General features: G+C 34.7%; 3 protein-coding genes across 3 annotated transcripts in view; 2 read left to right on the plus strand and 1 right to left on the minus strand.

Moving 5' to 3' along the window:
• The window catches only part of LOC102584740 (ATP-dependent RNA helicase DHX36), a gene marked incomplete at its 5' end in the record, with an annotated part of 11,310 nt that extends 3,683 nt beyond the window's left edge, over nt 1-7,627 (plus strand). The window contains 11 exons of the mRNA XM_006348509.2: nt 352-627; nt 1,484-1,687; nt 1,779-1,934; nt 4,537-4,629; nt 4,799-5,013; nt 5,286-5,445; nt 5,549-5,822; nt 5,894-6,086; nt 6,206-6,392; nt 6,631-6,999; nt 7,093-7,627. Coding sequence (XP_006348571.1) covers nt 352-627; nt 1,484-1,687; nt 1,779-1,934; nt 4,537-4,629; nt 4,799-5,013; nt 5,286-5,445; nt 5,549-5,822; nt 5,894-6,086; nt 6,206-6,392; nt 6,631-6,999; nt 7,093-7,224 — 2,259 coding nt within the window. The remainder of the gene's footprint in view (nt 1-351; nt 628-1,483; nt 1,688-1,778; nt 1,935-4,536; nt 4,630-4,798; nt 5,014-5,285; nt 5,446-5,548; nt 5,823-5,893; nt 6,087-6,205; nt 6,393-6,630; nt 7,000-7,092) is intronic.
• A 1,002-nt stretch (nt 7,628-8,629) lies between these two features.
• On the plus strand, nt 8,630-12,545 carry LOC102601265 (malonyl CoA-acyl carrier protein transacylase). Its single transcript, XM_006348390.2, has 10 exons — nt 8,630-8,960; nt 10,125-10,210; nt 10,385-10,451; nt 10,712-10,854; nt 10,975-11,023; nt 11,281-11,418; nt 11,529-11,609; nt 11,696-11,872; nt 11,969-12,055; nt 12,161-12,545. The coding sequence occupies exons 1-10, from the start codon at nt 8,772-8,774 to the stop codon at nt 12,221-12,223; spliced, it is 1,080 nt and encodes a 359-aa protein (XP_006348452.1). The 5' UTR covers nt 8,630-8,771; the 3' UTR covers nt 12,224-12,545.
• Nucleotides 12,546-14,155: 1,610 nt separating this feature from the next.
• On the minus strand, nt 14,156-16,077 carry LOC102601599 (F-box protein SKIP22-like). The gene has a single exon (XM_006348391.2). The coding sequence runs from the start codon at nt 15,971-15,973 to the stop codon at nt 14,465-14,467; it is 1,509 nt and encodes a 502-aa protein (XP_006348453.1). The 5' UTR covers nt 15,974-16,077; the 3' UTR covers nt 14,156-14,464.
• Between the last annotated feature and the right edge of the window lie 5,419 nt (nt 16,078-21,496).

Genomic DNA, 21,496 nt, shown 5'->3' on the forward strand with positions numbered 1-21,496 from the left:
AAAATGTTGAAGGTATACTTATTTTTTTTGGAAGTAAAAAAAAAAAAAAAAGGCAAGGAAGAGTTACTTCTAGAAGCAGTTCTGTCAACTGCATTCTTTGTTTATTTTCATCCTTTTTTCTCAGGAACACTGTGAAAGTAGTTTTACGGAAAAATTGTCCTGTGATGGAAATGCATTTCATTGGTAAATAATTCTGCTTGCAGGTTAATTGGCATGTTTGCAATAAATTTTCCTTTTGTTAGTCTAATTCAATTTCCTGGTGGTTTTGTGGCACTTCGATGCTTTTGAATCACATTATTAGACTTTTAGGGATTTTACAGGAAGAGCATACTCACTATATGGTCAATACAGGTCTTGGTAGTTTCTGGAGAGACTGGTTGTGGAAAGACAACCCAGCTCCCTCAATTCATTCTAGAAGAGGAGATATCATCCCTTCGTGGTGTTGATTGTAACATTATATGCACACAGCCTCGCCGTATATCTGCAATATCAGTTGCTGCTCGAATATGCTCTGAAAGAGGAGAGAGTCTTGGTGATACTGTTGGCTACCAGATTCGGCTGGAAGCAAAGCGCTCTGCTCAAACACGGTTGCTATTTTGCACAACTGGAGTGTTACTGCGGCGGCTGGTATTTGTCTCTTGAACTCTTTTTTGCCAAAACTTGTGTAAATTCTAGAGCCGTCAATATGGGCTAGGCCCGTTGGGCCGGCCTGGCCTAACCCGTGATTTGATAGGGCTGGGCTACAATTTTTGGAGCCCATTTAAGAAAAGGGTTTTTTAGCCCAGCCTGAATAAGCCTGTTGATTTGTGGGGCTTGAGAAATATGGATAGGGCCGGCCCGTGGGCCAAATAAAAATTAATTAAAAAATAAAAATAAAATAGAGTATTAAAAATAACAGGAGTCTACACTCAAAATTTGTTTAAAGTTTGAAATATTACAATTTAAATACAAATTATGTTTATAAAATATGTACTACATAAAATAAAGTTCCTAAAATTTCTAGGGAATCACTACATAGGCCATAGCCTATGGAATATTATCATAGTTTTTGTGTTTTATTATGATCATTGGAAAACAATTAGGTTAATATTTCTATTTAACTATTTATGTTTTTACTTGAAATCAAAATTAATAAATATTATATAGATAATTTTATTTGTGTATTTGATTAACAAGTAGTAACACAAGTCGATATTTATGATAATATTTTAAATTATAATTTAATTTAAAAATTTATAAAAAATATACTTTTAAGAAAAGAGCTTAATAATATTTTCTGCATAAATGAGCTTGGTATTATTTGTATAATTATCTATGTAATTATTATCTTGGATTAATTCTACTGATTTAGAGGTTTTGTATCTATTAGAAGGTCTGCGTACACACTACCCTCTCCGCCGGACCAGTAGGACTACACTGGGTATGTTGTTGTTGTATCTATTAGAAGGAAAGGTGATTTTTCTCCTCTTCCTTTCGAATATAGGTTCAGGACCCTGATTTGACTGGTGTTAGCCATCTGCTTGTTGATGAAATCCATGAAAGAGGCATGAATGAAGACTTCCTCTTGATAATTTTACGTGACCTGCTTCCTCGACGACCTGATTTGCGTCTCATTCTGATGAGTGCTACTATTAACGCTGAGTTATTCTCCCAATACTTCAGAGATGCACCCACGATTCATATACCGGTACTGTGTTTTAGTCTTGTGTATCTCCACAATTCAAGACATGTCCAGCCATAATGTTCTGCTTCTAATTTTCTTAGGCTTAATTTTGCAGGGTTTGACATATCCAGTGGAAGAGCTGTTTCTTGAAGACGTGTTGGAGAAGACTCGTTACCTTATAAAATCCGAAGCAGACAATTTCCAAGGAAACTCAAGGAGAAGGATGAGGCAACAAGATTCTAAAAGAGATCCGCTGACTGATCTTTTTGAGGCATGATCTTTTCCTTTATTGTAAGATGAAATTGAAATAAAAAAGAAATATTTGTTTCTCTTGAAAATGGACTTACTTGATGAATTAGACTTGGCTGTTTGTCTACAACCTACTATGAGGTTATTGTTACTGTGTTTCTTTATGTTTTCAGTTAAATTGTGCAACATAAATTGGGTGGAGAGAGTAGTTGTAGTAGAGTTTAACATAAGAGCTTTTAGTATTCAAGGTTTATCAGCCCCCCTTCTCCTTCCCTCATGAAACGGCTTTGCTGGAATGGATGGCAGAGGCTCCATAGTACCTGAAGCACTGGAGTGATCCAGTATCCAAGAAGGGGTCTAGAAAGTACTTGGCTCTAAACCACTGTCCAGTGCCTGGCAGAGCCAAGGTGGGATTCAATCTTTTCATCTACTCTTTATCCCCATCTTCTCCCAGGCTAAAGGGGTTGGGGGTAGTGGAGCCTCAAAATCACTGTTGAAAGTATTTTATATTTTGAACAACTTTGTCCTGTCTAGGGGGAGACTAATGCTTGCTATACATTTTATACATGGTCATCTGATTTACCAATCAATTTTTTTTATATGTGGTCATCTAATTTGTTGGCCAAAGTGCAAACTGGATTTTTTTAATGTAATTTCACGTATAAAAGCAGATGCTATTGCTTTCTTTTTAGAAGGTTGACATTCTGATAATGAAAAATGAAATAACCAGAGAGATGATTATTGTCTTTGATGATGAACAATGACTAATACTACATCCATTTCAATTTATTTGTCTGATTTTGGTTTGGCACAAAGTTTAAGAAAGTAAAAAAGACTTTTGAATCTTGTAGTCTTAAATTAAAGATATGTAGAATTTATCAAAATGCCCTTTAATCTTTTTTCTTTGAAACTGGTAAATGTGTATTCCTCAGCATTAAGGACATGCTGGACACCATCAAAAAGTGTTAGATAAAAAAACAGCAACTAGAAAACAAGATACTTACAAAGATCTTAATAAATCTACAAACTGATCTATATCCTCTAAACCTACTTCTTTACACCAAAAGTAGAAAGATATTATACAATACCATTTAACTTTCTGGATGGAATTGGATCTATCTTCATAACACCTCCCATTTCTCTCTCTCCAAACTGTCCACCAGATGCATTGTGGGATGATCCTCCACCACTTCTTTTGACTTTTGCTGCCTCCTCTTTTCATCCAGCAACTAAGCAAATCTGCAGTATGCTGCGGCATAGTCCAGCTTGTCTTTGTTATGTTGAGAAATAGAGACCAAAGTTGTGCTGTAAAGGTGCAGTGCAAAAATAGATGACTGTTTGTTTCATTTGTCTCATTGCATAAGAAGCACCTCGAAACTATGATGGCCCCTTTTTTCTTCAGAACTTCTTGTGTCAGGCATGCTCTTTTAACCACCAACCAAGTAAAGCATTTTACCTTGGTTGGGGATGGACTATTCCATAAGTTTCTCCATATTTTTGGTTTCCCTCTACACTGTACCCTTTCTTCCATTTTATAAACCCTTTTTAACAGAGAATTGCCCATCAATATTGTGTTTCCATCTTAATGTATCTGGTTCAGCAGTAGTGCCATTGAAATCATCAATCCTATTTAGCAAATTGGCTACTCTATCTATCTCCCAGTCATTTAGCAATCTCCTGAAGAATAAGTTCCATCCCTGTGCACTCCACATATCATAAATGGTGCCATCTGGGTTGTTGCTTAGAATAAACAGGTCTGGAAAAATCTCCATTAATGGACTTTGCTCCTTCCAAGCATCCTTCCAGAATTTTATTCTTTTCCCATCTCCAACTCTCTTCTGCAAGTTCCCTTCCAGTTTGGGCCATAGAGCTCTAATGGTCTTCCAAAAAATGCCCTTTAATCTTGTGGCCTTAAACATGTTATGTGGAAAGTTTTAGAATTAAAGAGTTGCCAAAAAAAAATGAAGAGGAAAGAGACATTCTTTTTGAAATGGACTAAAAAGGGAAGTAAGACAAACACATTGGAACGGAGGGAGTATTGATTATGTTTCATGTCTGCTATACCTCCTTAATAAGGAGTCATTTTAGTTTGTTGCAACATATGAAGCCAAATCAATCATGAGAGCTTCCTGTCCTGTGGATGCCTTGAATGGCCTCATAACTTGAGTATGAAAATTCTCGTATATCTTATCGAACAGTTGCTTCATGTACTTAATTTCTATGATGATTGCCCTCCCTAAAAGAAATTGATATGTGGGGGATGTGAGGCTGTGAACCAGCTGGTTCACATTGGGGGTAGAATTGCCGCCAGATTTATGCTTGACAGACCCTATCAAATTAAAAGGTTCATTGTGGAGGACATCTATTTTCCTGTACTTAATTGCCAATTCTAAAAGCAGACTAATTAACTTTGAATCATTCATTTGATTATGTACTGTGAATACTGTTTTCTGTCAGAACTTGTGGTCTTCATCCTTTAGTTATTTACTCATTTCAAGGGGAATGCATGACCAGTTAGTGAGCTTTTTTATTGTAACTGAACTTTTAAAAATGACAGTTTCTCTTCACATGCATATTTTAATTCTCTTACCAAGTAAACTCTTATTGAAGATTTCTGGTTGTAGGATGTGGACATTAGTTCACATTACAAAGGCTACAGCATGACTACAAGACAATCTCTGGAAGCATGGTCTGGTTCACAGCTTGATTTGGGTCTTGTACGTACTTTACCTTTTACCAACTAAAGGAGTTTTATTCATGTCGAACATTTCGATTTATAGTTCCTTATTGAAAGAGGGGTTTGGTTGAAGGCATATTTATTGCATTGGTTGCATTGGTTCTCTCGTTTCTTAGCTTTGATTGTTTTTATTCCATTGCTTTGAATAGGTGGAAGCATCAATTGAATATATTTGTCGCTGTGAAGGTGAAGGTGCAATTCTTGTGTTCCTAGCTGGTTGGGATGAGATTTCTAAGCTACTTGATAAAATTAAGGCTAACAACTTCCTTGGAGACACCAGGAAGTTTTTAGTCCTCCCTCTTCACGGTTCAATGCCAACAGTAAATCAACGAGAAATATTTGATCGTCCACCTGCTAACACGAGGTACATTCTTTGTTTAGCATAAGCTGGATCTCCAAGAATTCACATTCTTTAATCATAGGTTGATCACCCTTTATCAATAATACCATTGCTCAATCATTTATCTCTTCAGGTGGATCATTACTTTTTCTGTTATTTCTTGTTGTTGAATGGTGGATTTCATTGTCAGTCACATAAACTAATATAGCAGTATGATATGAATCAAAGTACTCAGATTTCACTCATCAGTCAGTTTTTCTTTTTTAAAATTTAATATCTTGAATCTGATCATGCAGGAAAATTGTGCTTGCAACCAACATAGCTGAGAGCAGTATAACTATAGATGATGTCGTGTATGTCATAGACTGTGGGAAGGCGAAAGAGACTAGCTATGATGCACTGAACAAGCTAGCTTGTTTATTACCATCATGGATTTCAAAGGCCTCAGCACATCAGGTAATTAAAAATGCAATACATATTATGGGAGATTGATATATTTGGAGTCAACTTCATTTGGCTTTGTATTTTTGGCTTATTGGAGATTTTTTATTATCTGCAGAGGCGCGGTCGTGCGGGCCGTGTACAACCTGGAGTTTGTTATAGGTTGTATCCGAAACTAATACATGATGCTATGGCACAATATCAACTACCTGAGATTCTTCGAACACCATTACAAGAGCTTTGTCTCCATATTAAGAGTTTGCAGTTTGGCGCCATTGAATCCTTTTTGGCCAAGGCACTTCAACCTCCGGATGCTCTCTCTGTCCACAATGCTATTGAACTTCTCAAAACTATTGGAGCTCTGGATGATACAGAAGAACTTACTCCACTTGGTTTGTATAGTGCACATGTTTTTCTCAATATATTCCACGTTGGAATGTTTACTTATAACGTTTCTTTACAGGACGCCATCTTTGCACTCTACCGCTGGATCCAAATATTGGAAAGATGCTTCTGATGGGGTCCATCTTCCAATGTCTGAACCCTGCACTGACTATTGCTGCTGCTCTGGCACACCGTGATCCATTTGTCCTTCCATTAAACAGGAAAGAGGAAGCAGATGCTGCTAAAAGATCCTTTGCTGGTGATTCTTGCAGGTTAAACCAAAAAAATTTAATGGTTTATACGCTTCTTTCTCTGGCTTCCATCAGGGACATCACTTTGTGGAATGAAATATTTCCTTATTCATGTGAAAACAATCTTCCTTTTGATGCAGTGATCATATTGCACTTCTGAAAGCATTTGAAGGATGGAAAGATGCTAAACGTTATGGAAAAGAAAGAACCTTCTGTTGGGAAAATTTCTTATCTCCTGTAACCTTGCAGATGATGGAAGACATGAGAAATCAGTTTGTTGACCTACTGTCAGATATTGGTTTTGTGGATAAATCACGAGGAGCCAAGGTAAATTCTCCAAATTTCTTTTCCTTGAACAACTGATGCACATATAACTCTCTTCACTCTAATGCTGTCTAGGTCTGGTTTGACCATGTCTTGTCGTAAATTTTTACTATTTGGTGAAGTGTGTATATCATGGTGTAGAAAAAGCAAATAATATTAATCTTCTGATTCGAGTCCATCTAGCAGTACTTAAAACACCCATCCATGATCAAGATTAAGAGACAGTGATCTCATATTGCAGGCATACAATGAATATAGCAATGATTTAGAGATGGTATGTGCCATCCTTTGTGCGGGACTCTACCCAAATGTCGTGCAGTGTAAAAGAAGAGGAAAGCGTACAGCATTTTACACGAAGGAAGTTGGAAAAGTAGACATCCACCCAGCATCTGTTAACGCTAGTGTTCATCTTTTCCCTCTTCCCTACTTAGTTTACAGTGAGAAAGTCAAGACCTCAAGCATTTATATCAGAGATTCAACGAACATATCCGATTATTCTCTCCTTATGTTTGGGGGTAATCTCACTCCAAGCAAAAGTGGAGACGGCATTGAAATGCTTGGAGGCTATCTTCACTTTTCCGCGTCAAAAAGTGTGTTGGATTTAATAAAGGTTTGCCATTCGATTTCTGCAACAACTTCATCTTTGTGACGTACATTTTTATCATTTCAAAACTTACACTTGCTCATGTGTCAAATTTTGCAGAAACTGCGAGTGGAACTGGATAAAATATTAAAAAGGAAAATCGAAGAGCCCCACTTTGACGTCTCAGTCGAGGGAAAGGGTGTAGTTGCTGCTGTGGTTGAGTTACTTCATAGTCAAGACATACGGTACTAACTTATACGAGGCGTTTTACCGTTCATTTTTAGCAACTAGTAGTGAGCAAAACCATATATAGATGATTATGATGGTTCTTGAGTGCAGAAACATATATTTGATAACAGAAGGTTTGAGGCCCCTTTGTTGTAATAGTGTTAGCGTAGAGAGGCAGGGGCAGATCTAGCAGTATTGTTGTGGGTTCGTTTCGACTTATAACTTTTAGTCTAGACCGGGATTTATCTCATGTAAAATGTACTGGAATTGCTGAAATTATTGAACTATGAACCCACAACTCGAATAAGGTGATGGGTTTAGTGGTTGAAGCTCGAGTCCTAGACTCGTTGAGTTTAAATCTTGGATTCTGCCTCTAAGAGGTAGATAGTTTTGTAACGATTTCAAGGATGATTTGACCTCGATTTAACAGCAATGTTATATATGCAAAAATTATTTTAAGAAAACTTATATTAAAGACTATTTTACTATACTAACTTTATTAATGATATATTGGAACTCTAAATTTGAATACTTAATACTAAAGAATTATTTGAGGTATAAGATATAATAATCTCAAGATAAAATGTAGGATTAGTTTATCCCGCATTTGATTTATATTATAATGATAAGACAATTTATTAGTTCCGCTATAACTTATTCACAACGGACCCAACCAAATGACCCCCTAACACTTTGTTTGGATGGTTGTTACGTGCTGCTTCCTAATTCGTATTGTATCGTAATAATATATTGTTTTGATAAGTACAATGTGTTGGATAAATTGTATCGTTTCATATTACTTACCCTATATTTGTTCGACACATGTTTTAAGAAAACTTATATTAAAGACATATTTTACTATATTAACCTTATTAATTATATATTGAAACTCTAAATTTGAATACTTAATACTAAAGAGTTATTTGATGTGAGGTATAAGGTATAAATCTCCACATAAAATGTAGGATTAGTTTATCCAATGTTTGGTTTATAATGTAATGATAAGATAATTTATTAGTTCCGCTATAACTTATTCACTACGGACCCAACCAGATAACCCCCAACACTCTGTTTGGATGGTTGTTACGTGTTGCTTCCTGATATATCATATTGTATCGTAATGTAATGTTTTGATAAATTGTATCATTTTCCGTCATTACATAATTTTTTACATTCATAATTTGAATGATAAACCTACAAGAAAAGTTGGGTAGGAGGTAGAGCTATTATGAAAAGATAGGATAAAAAAGATAAAATATAATTATTAAATAATAAATAAAGACAAAATGAGAAGAAAATATTAAGGTAACGACGTGATCACACCAAATCGATCATTACATAAAATGAATTTTTTTTATACGATACAATAAAATGATAATCTCGGGATAAAATGGAGAATTATTTTATTTGGGTAGTTATTTATTTCATGGTTGTCACTTGTCTTATGCACACTTGGTTAACTCCGCCATTGCAGCTATTAGTTTTCTCTGTTTTCCTCCGCCACCATTAACAGTAACACCGCCGACTGAATCGCCTCGCTCCTCCATTAACTCTTTCTCTGTAACTCAACAATGAGCTGCTCATCCTCTTTGATTCTTCCATCCATTTCTTCGAATGGATTTCGAAGATTTAGTCCATTGAAATTGGATAAGTCTAGGGTTTTCATGAGTAGCATTTCCGTTGGATCACGAATTGCCGCCGTCGATGATGCTCTGTTCACTGATTACAAGCCTACCAATGCTTTTCTCTTCCCTGGACAGGTAAATCTCTTCTGCATTTCACATTTCTCCAATTAATCGATTAGATTCTCGAGTTTGATTGAAAAATTCGTCACATATATTTTAATTATGTACTTCATGTGACTAAACGTAATTCATTATTATTTGCTGCTGAATTGAAATTATGATAATTGCTAAGTATTTGATAAGATTTTGAATGGGAAAGCATTAACGGTGTGGCTAATGAAGTGGGTTAACAACTATGAGATCTCACGTAACTACTCACTCCGTCCCGTTAATTTGACTTGGCACAGAGTTTAACAAAAAAAAAAATCTTTTGAAACTTATGTTTGTGTAGCTATAAAAAATGAGCATTTCAAAGTTAAATTATTACTAAATATAGAAATATATTATTTTTTTGAGATAGACTAAAAAGGAAAGTAAGTCGTATAAATTTGGATATAGGGAATAGGTGAACTCTTTTCCTTCTTTCCTAGCCTTGGTGGATATAGTATAGATAGAGTTACCTGATATTTGTGGCTGCTGGTGGGAGGTGACGGGTATTCCCTGGAATTAGTGGAGGTGTGGGCAAGTTGACTCGGACACCACTTTTATAAAAAAAAATTATTTTGATGGGAAAAAAAAGTATATATGGTATAATTGTCTTATTTCATCAAAGTTGGATTGAAAATTTGCTAGCTTTGAGGTTATTTTGTGTATTTGTGTTAAATTTCTATGTTCAGTTGTCTAAAATAACTTGGTTAGTACTTCATGCTGAATAAAATGGTGATAATTACTTGATTAGATTTGGTCTATTGGATTAGATTTTGTAAAATTGTCAGAAGCTTGAGACTAGGAATATTATCCTGTTAGTATCTCCAGCTTTGTATTACCGCCACAATGCTTCAACTTCTCTGGCTACCTTTAAGCAGCGCTCGGACTCTTCAAAAATGCCAATAGGTGCGTGTCGGATTCGCCAAAAGTAGTGTATTTTTGGAGAATCCGAGACGGGTGCGGCATCAAAAGTGGAGAGTCCGCGCAACTAAGCGGCTATAGTTCAAACCTATATGTCTACGGTTAATTGAGTGAGTATCTGTTCTCTTGGTCATCGTGGTAGACCGCTAGTTTCTAGAATAGTCATGTCACTGCAATCACAAGAAATCCAATTTCATGGCAAACTATTTTATCAGCACTATACCTCTGCAGGGGGCACAAGCTGTTGGAATGGGTGCAGAGGCTCAGAAGGTGCCTGCTGCAGCTGAATTATACAAGAGAGCAAATGAAATCATGGGGTAAATATGATGGATCAAGTCTCATAAATGCCCTGATCAACAATCTATAAACATTTTTAAAAATGTTTCCTTATAATTCGTGTTCCTAATTTTTTGGATTGAGTTGAAACTGATAGATATGTTGATTGAAAATTAAGCATTTTATGTTAATAATTTCTTCATCCTTGCTTACAGGTTTGACCTTTTGGATATTTGTATTAATGGTCCAAAAGAGAAGTTAGACTCCACTGTTCTAAGCCAGGTATTCGTTTCATCATATTTTTCTTGTTTTTGAATCACACCTCTTATTTGGTATTACAGTAATGTGAAACAACTTGTTAATAACTAAAACACATTGATCCCGTTAAATCACATATACAAAAGGAACAGCAGAAGGTTTTGCAATGTATGCACGCTTTGCTTTCAGTAAACAGAGGAAGTGTTCTAGATGATGTTTGTGATGACAATAGGATATAACTTATACAATCATTTTTGACTGGCTCATAATTTACTTGTTCCCAGCCAGCTATCTATGTCACTAGCTTAGCTGCGGTAGAGATACTCCGTGCTCGTGAGGGGGGTCAGCAAATAATTGATTCGGTTGACGTCACATGTGGTCTGAGCTTGGGTGAATACACTGCTCTGGCATTTACAGGAGCTTTCAGGTTTCTACCCTACATAACATTATGCTTTAGGAGTAGCTTATGTCTAGATGTACTTCCTTATCTTCCTACCCTTCAAGATGTAAGTATTTGGATTTCCACTAATCTGATTGCCTTTGCCAGTTTTGAGGATGGGCTTAAGCTGGTTAAGCTTAGAGGAGAAGCTATGCAGGTATTATTAATGATCATAAATTTGTGTCATGCATGGAACTCTGACAATCAGAGTCGAAGCTATGATTTCAACTTTATGGGTTCGGCTTTTTATAATGACGATTTTGAGATAATAATTGGGTTCTGAATTTAATATTTATTGATGTTTAATGAATTTATTAACATAAGTATACTGTTTGAGCAAAATCGATTGGGTTTGGCCGAACCCGCATGCAGGCTACTAGCTCTGCCCCTGCTGACAATATCTATTCTGTCCAGGATGCTGCTGATGCTGCAAAAAGTGCAATGGTTAGTATAATTGGACTGGATTCTGAAAAGGTTCAGAAACTGTGTGATGCAGCTAATGAAGAAGTTGATGAAGCCAACAAAGTTCAGATTGCAAATTTCTTATGCCCCGTAAGTTTCTCCAAAAGCTTTGTAGCCAGAATAAATTCCATATTTACTCTACAGAATATTGCATGTGGCTAAGCATTTTCCAGTTTTGTTGTTGCACTATCATTTTATAGGGAAATTATGCAGTCTCTGGAGGTGTTAAAGGAATTGAAGCAGTAGAAGCAAAAGCAAAATCGTTCAAAGCACGAATGACGGTATTTCCTTTTTCTGTCCAAATGCTAATGTATGTCTTGTCGCCAACTGCTAATTTGCATCTTAACATTGGATTTAATTGTTCCAGGTACGTCTAGCTGTTGCCGGTGCTTTTCACACAAGTTTTATGAATCCAGCTGTCTCAAGATTAGAAGCTGCTTTGGGTGCAACAGAGATCAGAACTCCCAGAATACCAGTAATATCAAATGTTGATGCACAACCACATGCAGATCCAGATACAATTAAGAAAATATTAGCTAGCCAGGTAAGAACCGCGACAGTACACAAGATTAAGTTGATTAAAGATGATTCGACACAATCTTCTGTGAAATGTTGATCTATCATGTTTGAGCGTATGCAGGTGACTTCACCAGTTCAATGGGAGACCACAATGAAAACTCTCCTATCAAAAGGGCTAAAGAAGAGCTACGAATTAGGTCCTGGAAAGGTAAAACTCATTGATACTCCACAAATCATTCAGTATCGATCACTTTATGACTAATGATCTTATCGCTTTAGCAAGTGCTTGATGATTTGGACTCCAATGTTTCAGGTTATTGCCGGTATTGTCAAGAGGATGGACAGAGGTGCTGAAATTGAGAACATTGGTGCCTAAGCTTTGTATTGAGAGACATCATCGGTGGTTATTCTTTGAGTGAGTTTGAGCTTGAGTTTTTGAATGTTAACGTCTTTATGATCTTTGTTCAAGTAGCATAATTAACTCGGATTAAAATATAACTTTCTGAATCTCAGTAGATATTAATGTGATGAAACCATACACACTATCAGTACTTATGGTTTGGTTTCTGATAGTTTCACTTTCATTAAATTTGAACCTGGGCAGAGAAATAAGCTCAGCAGACCATGAGATAATGTTGCCTTTTCCGGCGATTGTGCTTTCTTGTTGATGACTAATATCATGTTTGGTTGTTTTGTCACTTCAATGATACCAAATATTTGGTCTAGTCGAAGAGCGTTGCGCGTGGTGCTTGCTTGTTAAACCATAGACATTCTAATGCATCAAGAGTGTTTTGTAAATTCTATTGCTTTGCAATTTCAAAATACATGCCTTCCACCATGGTAAAGCTTTGGTCATTTTTGGATGATCTAAAACACAAAAGTATCATTTTTTGCTAATTTTCTACCTAAATTAGGTGTTTGCATTTTCTACTTGAACTATCACTATTTGTTTTTCAATGCACATTGACTAGTATCTGATGGTGCGTATTTGATAATTATATGAATTCATTGAAAATATAATTTTAAAAATTAAAAGATAATGGTTAAAATTACACTTTGAAGTATTACTTTGTTGCGACTTTCCTACCTTAACTATTTAGATGTTTGCATTTTTGTCAAAACACACATTGAAATTAATGAATTAACTATCATATGAACAAATTTTTATGGGCAAATTTAGTTGATATGCTTTTTTTTTGAATGATGGTATTCAAACACTTTATCTAGTCAGTTTCGAGATGTGTTTTCATAAATAATTGATGATAGTTTAGGTAAGAAAAATATACATATGATAATTTAGGTACGAAACTCACAACAAATTGATACTTCAGGTATTTCTTTACCATTATCTCATTTTTCATTTTAAAAAAAGAAAGTTACCATTGGATGGTCAGATTGTTTGGGCATAGGCATTTTCTTTCTAGCTTTAACTGCAACAACAAACCTAGTGTAATCCCACAAGTGGGATTTGGAAACGATAAGATGTACGCAGACCTTACCTCTACTTTTGTAAGGGTAGAGAGGTTGTTTCCGATAGACCCTCGGCTCAAAAGATCCTTTCTAGCTTTAGCTAGACCAGAAATTATGGATGTCAATATCATATGCAACTGTTTTAGGCAGCAAGGACAACACATTATCCAACTCACTACACCAGAGCTATCATGTAACACATGAGCTAGCAGATTCATCTCAACACTTCCCACACAACAAAATACATGTCATAAAATGAATCTACGAGCCAAACGAAAAGAACCTATGTTGCACAAACTCTTCAAAAATATTGCCAAACGCCCCGTAGTACCATCAAACCTCCCTATAACGGGAGTCGTTTGTTCGGATATTCTTTGAATGATATAGCGAAATGCAGCTAGATCACACGTATAGTATAACTTGGCCATTATAGTAAAATATTGTTACAGAGAGGATTACTATTATAGAGAGGTCTTGTCTAACTATACCGACTTGACATAACTTGCTACAAGAAACCTTATGGACAACTTGCTACATGGCCTGCTACATGCATAAACTGTACAGGTATAGCTTAATTGAACAAACACAAACAAAATTGCTTAAATAAAAGACTCCCATGCCAAAATGTTCCAGGTTGGAACATGGTTCATGCTCGCAAGCCGCAACCCCACTCTTTCTTAGCTAGAACAACCTAAGCAACTACCATCACAAATATTGTACAGTCAAATATCTCTATATAGAAAACTTGGCCGTGGCAGCGATATGTTGTTATAGAGAATGATGAATATAGAGAGGTCTGACTGAACACAGATTCAAAGGGCAAAACACAAACCAAAAATCAAAGGAAATCATACTTTGCTGGATTCATTTCAACCACATGAGCTAGCCAGCAGATTACACATTCACTGTTTTTGCATAAACAGAAAAAGGAAATAGAACAAAAACAACTGCCTAAGAGTTATCCAAACACCAAAACCAGAAATTTCCAAATGGAACGTTTCTTTTTCGATACGATAAAAGTTTTGAAATTTCCAAATGGAACATAAAAAGATCACTTCCAAAAGTACCATATTAACAAAAACTTGCAACTGAAACCCATTGCACTACTTATCATAGACATAAACTACAAAGCTTACTGCTAAAGACTTCAAGGGAAGTTGCTCCTATGTCCTCCAAGATGACAACGACGTACATGGTTTGACCACGGATGAAGCAATCGAGAAGGTGGTGCCCGCCCTAACGGATTTCCAGTATTATCAAATTGTGGAGGGAAAAGATCATAATCTCCACCTATTACATGTGGCATCCAAGGTACCGGAAATGGATGACGCCCCCCTAAAATTCGCAACCCATCAACCACTCTTCTTCTATTAATCACTTTCCTTCTCTTCCTACTCTCCCAAGACTTAACAAACTTCTCTTTCCAATGTCCTCCTTCTCCCGATATCGCACCATCACCAAACTGCCCCGCATATTTCTTCTTCCACAAATCATCACTTGAACCCAAATATCGCAATTCAGAGCTCAAACAACTCACTTTCGCTATCTCAACACCCGGAAGTGACTCCAAAATCTTCAACTTAAGGTCAGTCGGAAGTCGTGTAAAGCACGGTGGAAGCACCAAACCAGACTTTTCACACAAATCAATCAACAATGGCAATACAAGCCCATCCTTTACATTCCTCCAAAACACAAACACTTCCTTCTCTCCAAAATCCCCATCTACTACCTCATTCAATCCACAATTAGCCCACACAACATTCAAAAACGGAACCAATTGATCTTCGTTTAACGTCACTCTAAACGTGGAAACCGACCCCCCACCTGATAATGACCCATGAGCAATAAAGAACTTCCCTAAAGACTGATACTTTAACTCAATACAGTGAATCACATTACAATTACCTCCTTTTACATGATCAATAACCTCAGGTAAGGTGTAAAACAGTGTCTTTCGAGATCCCGAAGACCAATATTTCAAAAATTGAGATACACTAACTTCAGTAAACGTAATAGGGTCAAGAAGAACAAACCCAGATTCTACAAAAACAGCATGAACAGCAACCACCAACAGCTTATGGTCACGGCTACCATCGTCATCGTTTAGCTCCTCTGTAAACACTTTCCTCAAAAACCCAGGTACAGAAAACGATTTCGTAAAATTCACATCACTGTAATCTCCATTATCATCTACCTCCATAAACTCCTCCATTTCCTCACCCCCAGGTATAGAATTTTGAGTTTTCGTCTCGTGGGGTTCCGATTGGTCGATTTGGGTGTCCATTTCTTTCACTGTTTCAGATTCTTGAACAATTTGGGTGTCCAGTTTTTTCACTATTTCAGATTCTTGGACGATTTGGGTGTCCGATTTTTTCAATTTGGGGATATGGGTTTCAGTTGAAATTGAAAACCCAATTGGATTTTGAGTGAAGAAGATGAGATCACCTGAGGTAATTCCAATCGATTGAAGCGTATCTTCTTCAGAAGATTGAAGTTCGTCCTTTCGATTGAGAGAAAGATGAACGGAATTTGGTGTTGATGATGATGGTAATGCTTGAGAGATTCGATTTTTGAGTTCTTGAAGAGTGCAGGATGAAGATTGTACATCGATTTTGATGGTTTCTTTGGTTTCGAAGCATCTGATTCTGAGTTTCATGGTGGCTATGGCTATGGCAATGGCGGTGGATTTTTTTGACCCTTAGATATATACTTTAGGATATATACAAATTTTTGTAGGGAGTAATATTTTTTATTTCCATATTGAACTAAAAAAAATAAGTAAGAAATTATTTAATTTCTTAGAAAATGTTTTCTTGTTTTTGTACTAATTTTGTGGTGAGTGTCTGAAGAGGATAAAATATATGCAAACTTTTATTACTATCTCTCTTTGTGAAGATAGGGAGATTGTTTTGAACAGATCTTCACAACCAAATTGTTTCGTCTTCAAAAGAGTTCCCACTTCCCCCCACCCCTCCCGCTATTACTACTACAAAGAGACTAGTCGCGGCAAGAGATGAAATAGGATCGGAGTTGTTTAAGGTGAAAGCAGTTTCGATCACATATAACGTTGAGTTTCATTTTTTTATATTGACACATATGATTTTTCGACATCGATGGATCAACACTTTTTTATGTATATCATCTGAATTTTTTAACTCACGGTGGTAAGTATTTGCACTTTAGATCTCATGACTCGATCTGTAGATGATGATATCGTCATTCGTCATCTTTGATGACGTGATCCTTTCTTATTCATTTGTTCTGATCCATTGCTCATAAAAAGGGGGAACGGCCAAAAAGGGACGTATGCTTTGAGGGGGGAGGGGGGAGAGAAAGAATGCATCCATAGAGAATTGTTGTTATTGTTGATCTTATTATCTCACCTAGTGAGACCACCCCAACACAAGTGTAAGAGTGTCCGATTATGAGACTACCTGTTAAATATAAGAGGGTTTTCTATTAATAATTTTCTAAAAATGTCTTAATTATTGCAATTTAGTGGATTAAGGATTAAGAGGTAGTGAATTTACATCAACTAATAAGAGAAATAATGGTGCCCTTATTCCCAAAAGCTCAAATTCATCATTTGTTTCGTACTCATTTTGATCAATATCCCATGTTGCGGGCTCTACATCCATTCCATCTAAATCGAAATAAGATTTTTAAATTCGAATTTAATATTTGACTTTCTTGAATGAATTTAGTAGCTTTTTCGTTTACAAGAAACATATTCTATTATATTCTAGCAAAACTGGCTGGAATACAAAAATCCCAACATTTCTCTACCAATAGTACTTTTCTATAAAATCTTGAATAAGAGATAATTTTCTGACTTTAATTAATCACATTGTGAAATTAGAAGAGGAATTTTGGAAATTAAAATCGAGAATTTCTTGGGTAGTCGATGGAGATGCCAACACTAAGTATTTTTCATTTATCTACCCTTAAACAACGTAGAGATAATCGTATTGCAACAATAAAAGATAAAAAAAAAAAAGGAACTTGGGTCACTAATCCTTTCACATTAAATTACTAGAAACATAGGCTTTTTCTAATGTGAATCAATGAAAAATTTGTGTGTAAAAACATGATTTTTTCATTCATTTTCCATCGAACCAACTCACTGGGAAAACGCATGGTGAAAATAGATTCTCACTAAAATACTGGAAAGCTTACTAATTTTTCTATGTGAAAATACTACTATTTTTTCTTCACTTATTGATTCAATTAAAATATCAATAAAAGTAATCACCAAATATTTTTCAATGGGAAATTAGTGATTTTTTTTTTAGTAGTGCCACTATTAAAGCTACTGTTGTTAGCTATTGTTCTACTCTAATACACTATACTGAACACATTCTAAAAAACACAATAGTACAAATGAAAGTGCTTAATTCAATCTTCACCAATATATATTACAAATTCAGTAGGTGTATATATTATATTATTCTTGAGAAAAATGTTTTCACCTTTCCTATACATGCACTAGTATAGTATATATATATGTAAGACTTGCAACAAAATTAAGTGAAATAAACCTCTTTTTGATCTCACTAATCAAGGCCTCATGAAAATATATCCAAAATTGGACAAGTTGCATCATTTTCATTATTCGCGCTATGATCATGACTCGGATCTTGTACTGCTAATTCTGGCTCTGGCTCTGGCTCTGGTTTTGGTTCTGGCTCTGGTTCTAGCTCTATCCCTCCGGCTGATGAATTATGACTTGTATTTAGAATATCATTAGGAAATACCATATGATCATGATGGTCATGTGAATTAGACCATATCATCTCTTCACTAGGCAATGGATGTAGCTCCATATAAGTGTTGCCTAATTGATCATGGTTGATAATATTCACATTATTCATATTTGTATAATGATCATCATGAATATCACTATGATTCATTATATTTTGCTTCTCATCATGAATCCCACCTAAATAAACACCATCACAATCACCATCGCCAATTAATTGCGATTCTTGGCCTAAACATCATGAACATCACTATGATTCATAATATTGTGCTTCTCATCATGAATCCCACTAAAATAAACACCATCACCAATTAATCGCGATTCTTGACCTAAGTTGCTAGTCATGAACTCCATGTCTATCATGGTTGAAAACTCAAATGATGGAGCGACAAGTACTCCTTCTTGATTAGACAATAATAAATTATCAGACAGTTCAAGATTCTGATGGTTCTCCAATTGTGATGGCTTAGAATTATCACTATTCAAGAAGTTTGAATAGACTAAAGCAAGATCAATAGTTGGACCATGATGATCCAATGAATTACTATTGGATTGATTATGATGGTCAATATTAGAATGATTTAAACAAACCCCATGTCCCAAATTTCTTGAAATAAGATCATGTTGATGAATTGTACTAGAAGAAGACTTACCTCTTCTACTTTTTCTGCATCCACCACCAATTGGAACATTCCTTAAAGAACCACCTTTAGTCCAATACCTTCTACAACCTTTGCAAAAATACCTAGGTTGTGTCAAACTATAGTTGTTGTAGTAACAAAATTTTGTGTTTGTTGAACCACAACGTGGACATGTTGGTACTAACTCAACATTGGATTTCCATATCCCTTTTTCCATCTAAAATTAACACAAGATTGTTGTTATTGTTGTTGTTGTTGTGTTTCTTGATCAAGAACTTGCTTCTTTTGAATAATAACATACATCTCCCTTGAAGTTAAATTTTTTTGACCATATGAGTTATGACTATATTTTCTTGAAATATATATGTACTCTCTCCTTTTCAATTTACATGATATGATTTGACTAGCTCACGCAACTCAAAAACATATCAAGAATGAAATGACAACTTTTGAAACTTCTGATCTTAGATGTGTCTTAATATATAATTATAAGACTTTTAAAATATATAGTATTAAACATGTCATAAACATTGAGACAACTATAAAAGCTTCTCATGATTAAGGGTAAAATGAGAAGTCTAAATATAGGTAGAGCCATCATTTGAATTTTATTATTCTACTTTCTAGGATAGCAACATCATGTTAGTTAGTAATTAAATTCTGAATTTCAATTATTATTTTTTACGTCTTTTGATAAACTTTTTAATACAAATATAGAACTTGAACTAGAGTTGTGTACTGAGTTTAGCAGATCTAGTACGTAACCATCTTGTTTTGCCTTTGAGAGTCTAAAGCTAATAATTTACGTTTCCAAATATAATGTTTTTTTAGACTGACAAATAAGAAAATAGTGTCACATAAATGAAAATCGAAAGTAATTATTATTGGTATTATATATATTTAATGGGGAATTGTGTCAAAAGAGCACATGGAGAAGGGCCGTTAAGGTTGACGGAATTACAAGACTTTAACATTCCCGGCGGCGAAGAAGAGGTGTCGGGTGTTTGTGACACGTGGAGAAACATGATTGGTTGAAAAGGGAGCAAAGTCCTCGAAAATTTCAAGTAGCTTTTAGGGACACAAAGCTTGGGTTCTAAAAAAAATAAAATAAAAATAATTTAAGTGTTTATAAATAATATAATTATCTCGCCGTCTTAATTTATGTGAATCTGTTTTATTAGAACGGAATTTAAGAAAAAAATGAAATTCAAATAACTTTTTAATTATTTTTTTAATCTTTCGATTTCTCATCTAAGTGTTTAGTATTTGGTTTGAGGTTCTAACTAGTCGAGATGTGTGTTGTATATGACATATTAAAGGAAAGACTTTATACCAGTATATATATGTTTTTTCATTTTTGAGATCAATCTGAGACTTTTGATTGAGAGTATCGGATTGGTATCCGCAATACCCCTATCATGATTATTAGGCAATAATAATTCAAGCAATTGACACCCCATCATCTTCATTTTTAATCAGAAATTTCGACTTTGAATATTGAAAACAAAATTATTTTTGATAGAAAACGTTTTATCTTCTAAAATGATACTTTTACAAATAAATTTAAATTAATCAAACTCAAAATAGCTATGGAACACGTAAAAAAACTAGAAAAAAGAAGTCTATGGCTAAACTTTAAAATAGGTGGTCCAATATGCAAACCAAACTAAAATTAGTTACTCTCTTAGACTCTTAGTCCACAATTGATTTGACACATTTTTAATTTTTTTAAATATTATTTCTAATTATTTTAAGTTATTTATATGTTGAAAACTAAATTGTAAAATGAGAAATACTTGATAATAAAAATAAAATAAATGTAAAATAATAATTATCTTTTAAAATTTTCAAACTAACTGAACAAGTAAAAATGTACGGGATAGTAATTCCCAAATGTTTAGGCATATCAAGCTTCAAGATAACTAATCCCAAAGATCAAATTATTGCAACAAATTTTGTCTCATAAGTGTGCAGCTGGATTTTTTTTTTCTTTAAGCTCTTGATCAAAGAATTTTGGAGTAAAGATAAAATTATTTCTGTGTAATCTATATATTATGAGTTTGAGCCATTAAAACAGTCACTAATGCTTGTATTAGAATAAGTTGTTTATATCACATGATCTCTTGGAGTGAGGTCTTTTTCTGAATTCTTCTAATACAAAATATTTTATGCACTGATATATATTATTTTCAGATATATATCTTGGGAATTTAACTGCTAGCTGCATGTTGATAAAATGTTTCATCAATTTGATATTCTCATGTAATTGTTGCCATCAATGCGCAAGTACATGTTGGAGAGTTAGTGAACATCTAATTGTGATTATCCCCCTAACCCAAACTTATCTTCTTCTTTTTTAATGACTTTGGAAATTATATTTATATGGGTGTGTGCCGATGCGGAGCTACAATATTAGATACGAGTTCAGACGAATTTAGTATATAGTTTTTGCATACATTTTGTATTTGTATAAGTATATGTAATTGTAAATTAATAACTAAATTGAGCTATATGTTTGATGACAAATTTAAAATCACAAACTTTAAATCTTAATTTCGTCTTAGTTAATTTATAAATATTCAGAGAATAAAAAAGAAATGTGATCTAGTGCACATCTATTAATTAACACTAATTTTGCTTTTTTAGATAATATAATAGAATTTCTAAGTTTAGATTGATTAATGTTCATTTAATTTTATACTTTGGACAAATGATTCTCAAATAAGAAAATTTTGAAATATTAGTATAGAAAATGGAGTTATTTTATTTGAGCCCATTG

This window comes from Solanum tuberosum, unplaced genomic scaffold (assembly GCF_000226075.1).
Source record: "Solanum tuberosum cultivar DM 1-3 516 R44 unplaced genomic scaffold, SolTub_3.0 scf00098, whole genome shotgun sequence".
NCBI classification, from domain to species: domain Eukaryota; kingdom Viridiplantae; phylum Streptophyta; class Magnoliopsida; order Solanales; family Solanaceae; genus Solanum; species Solanum tuberosum.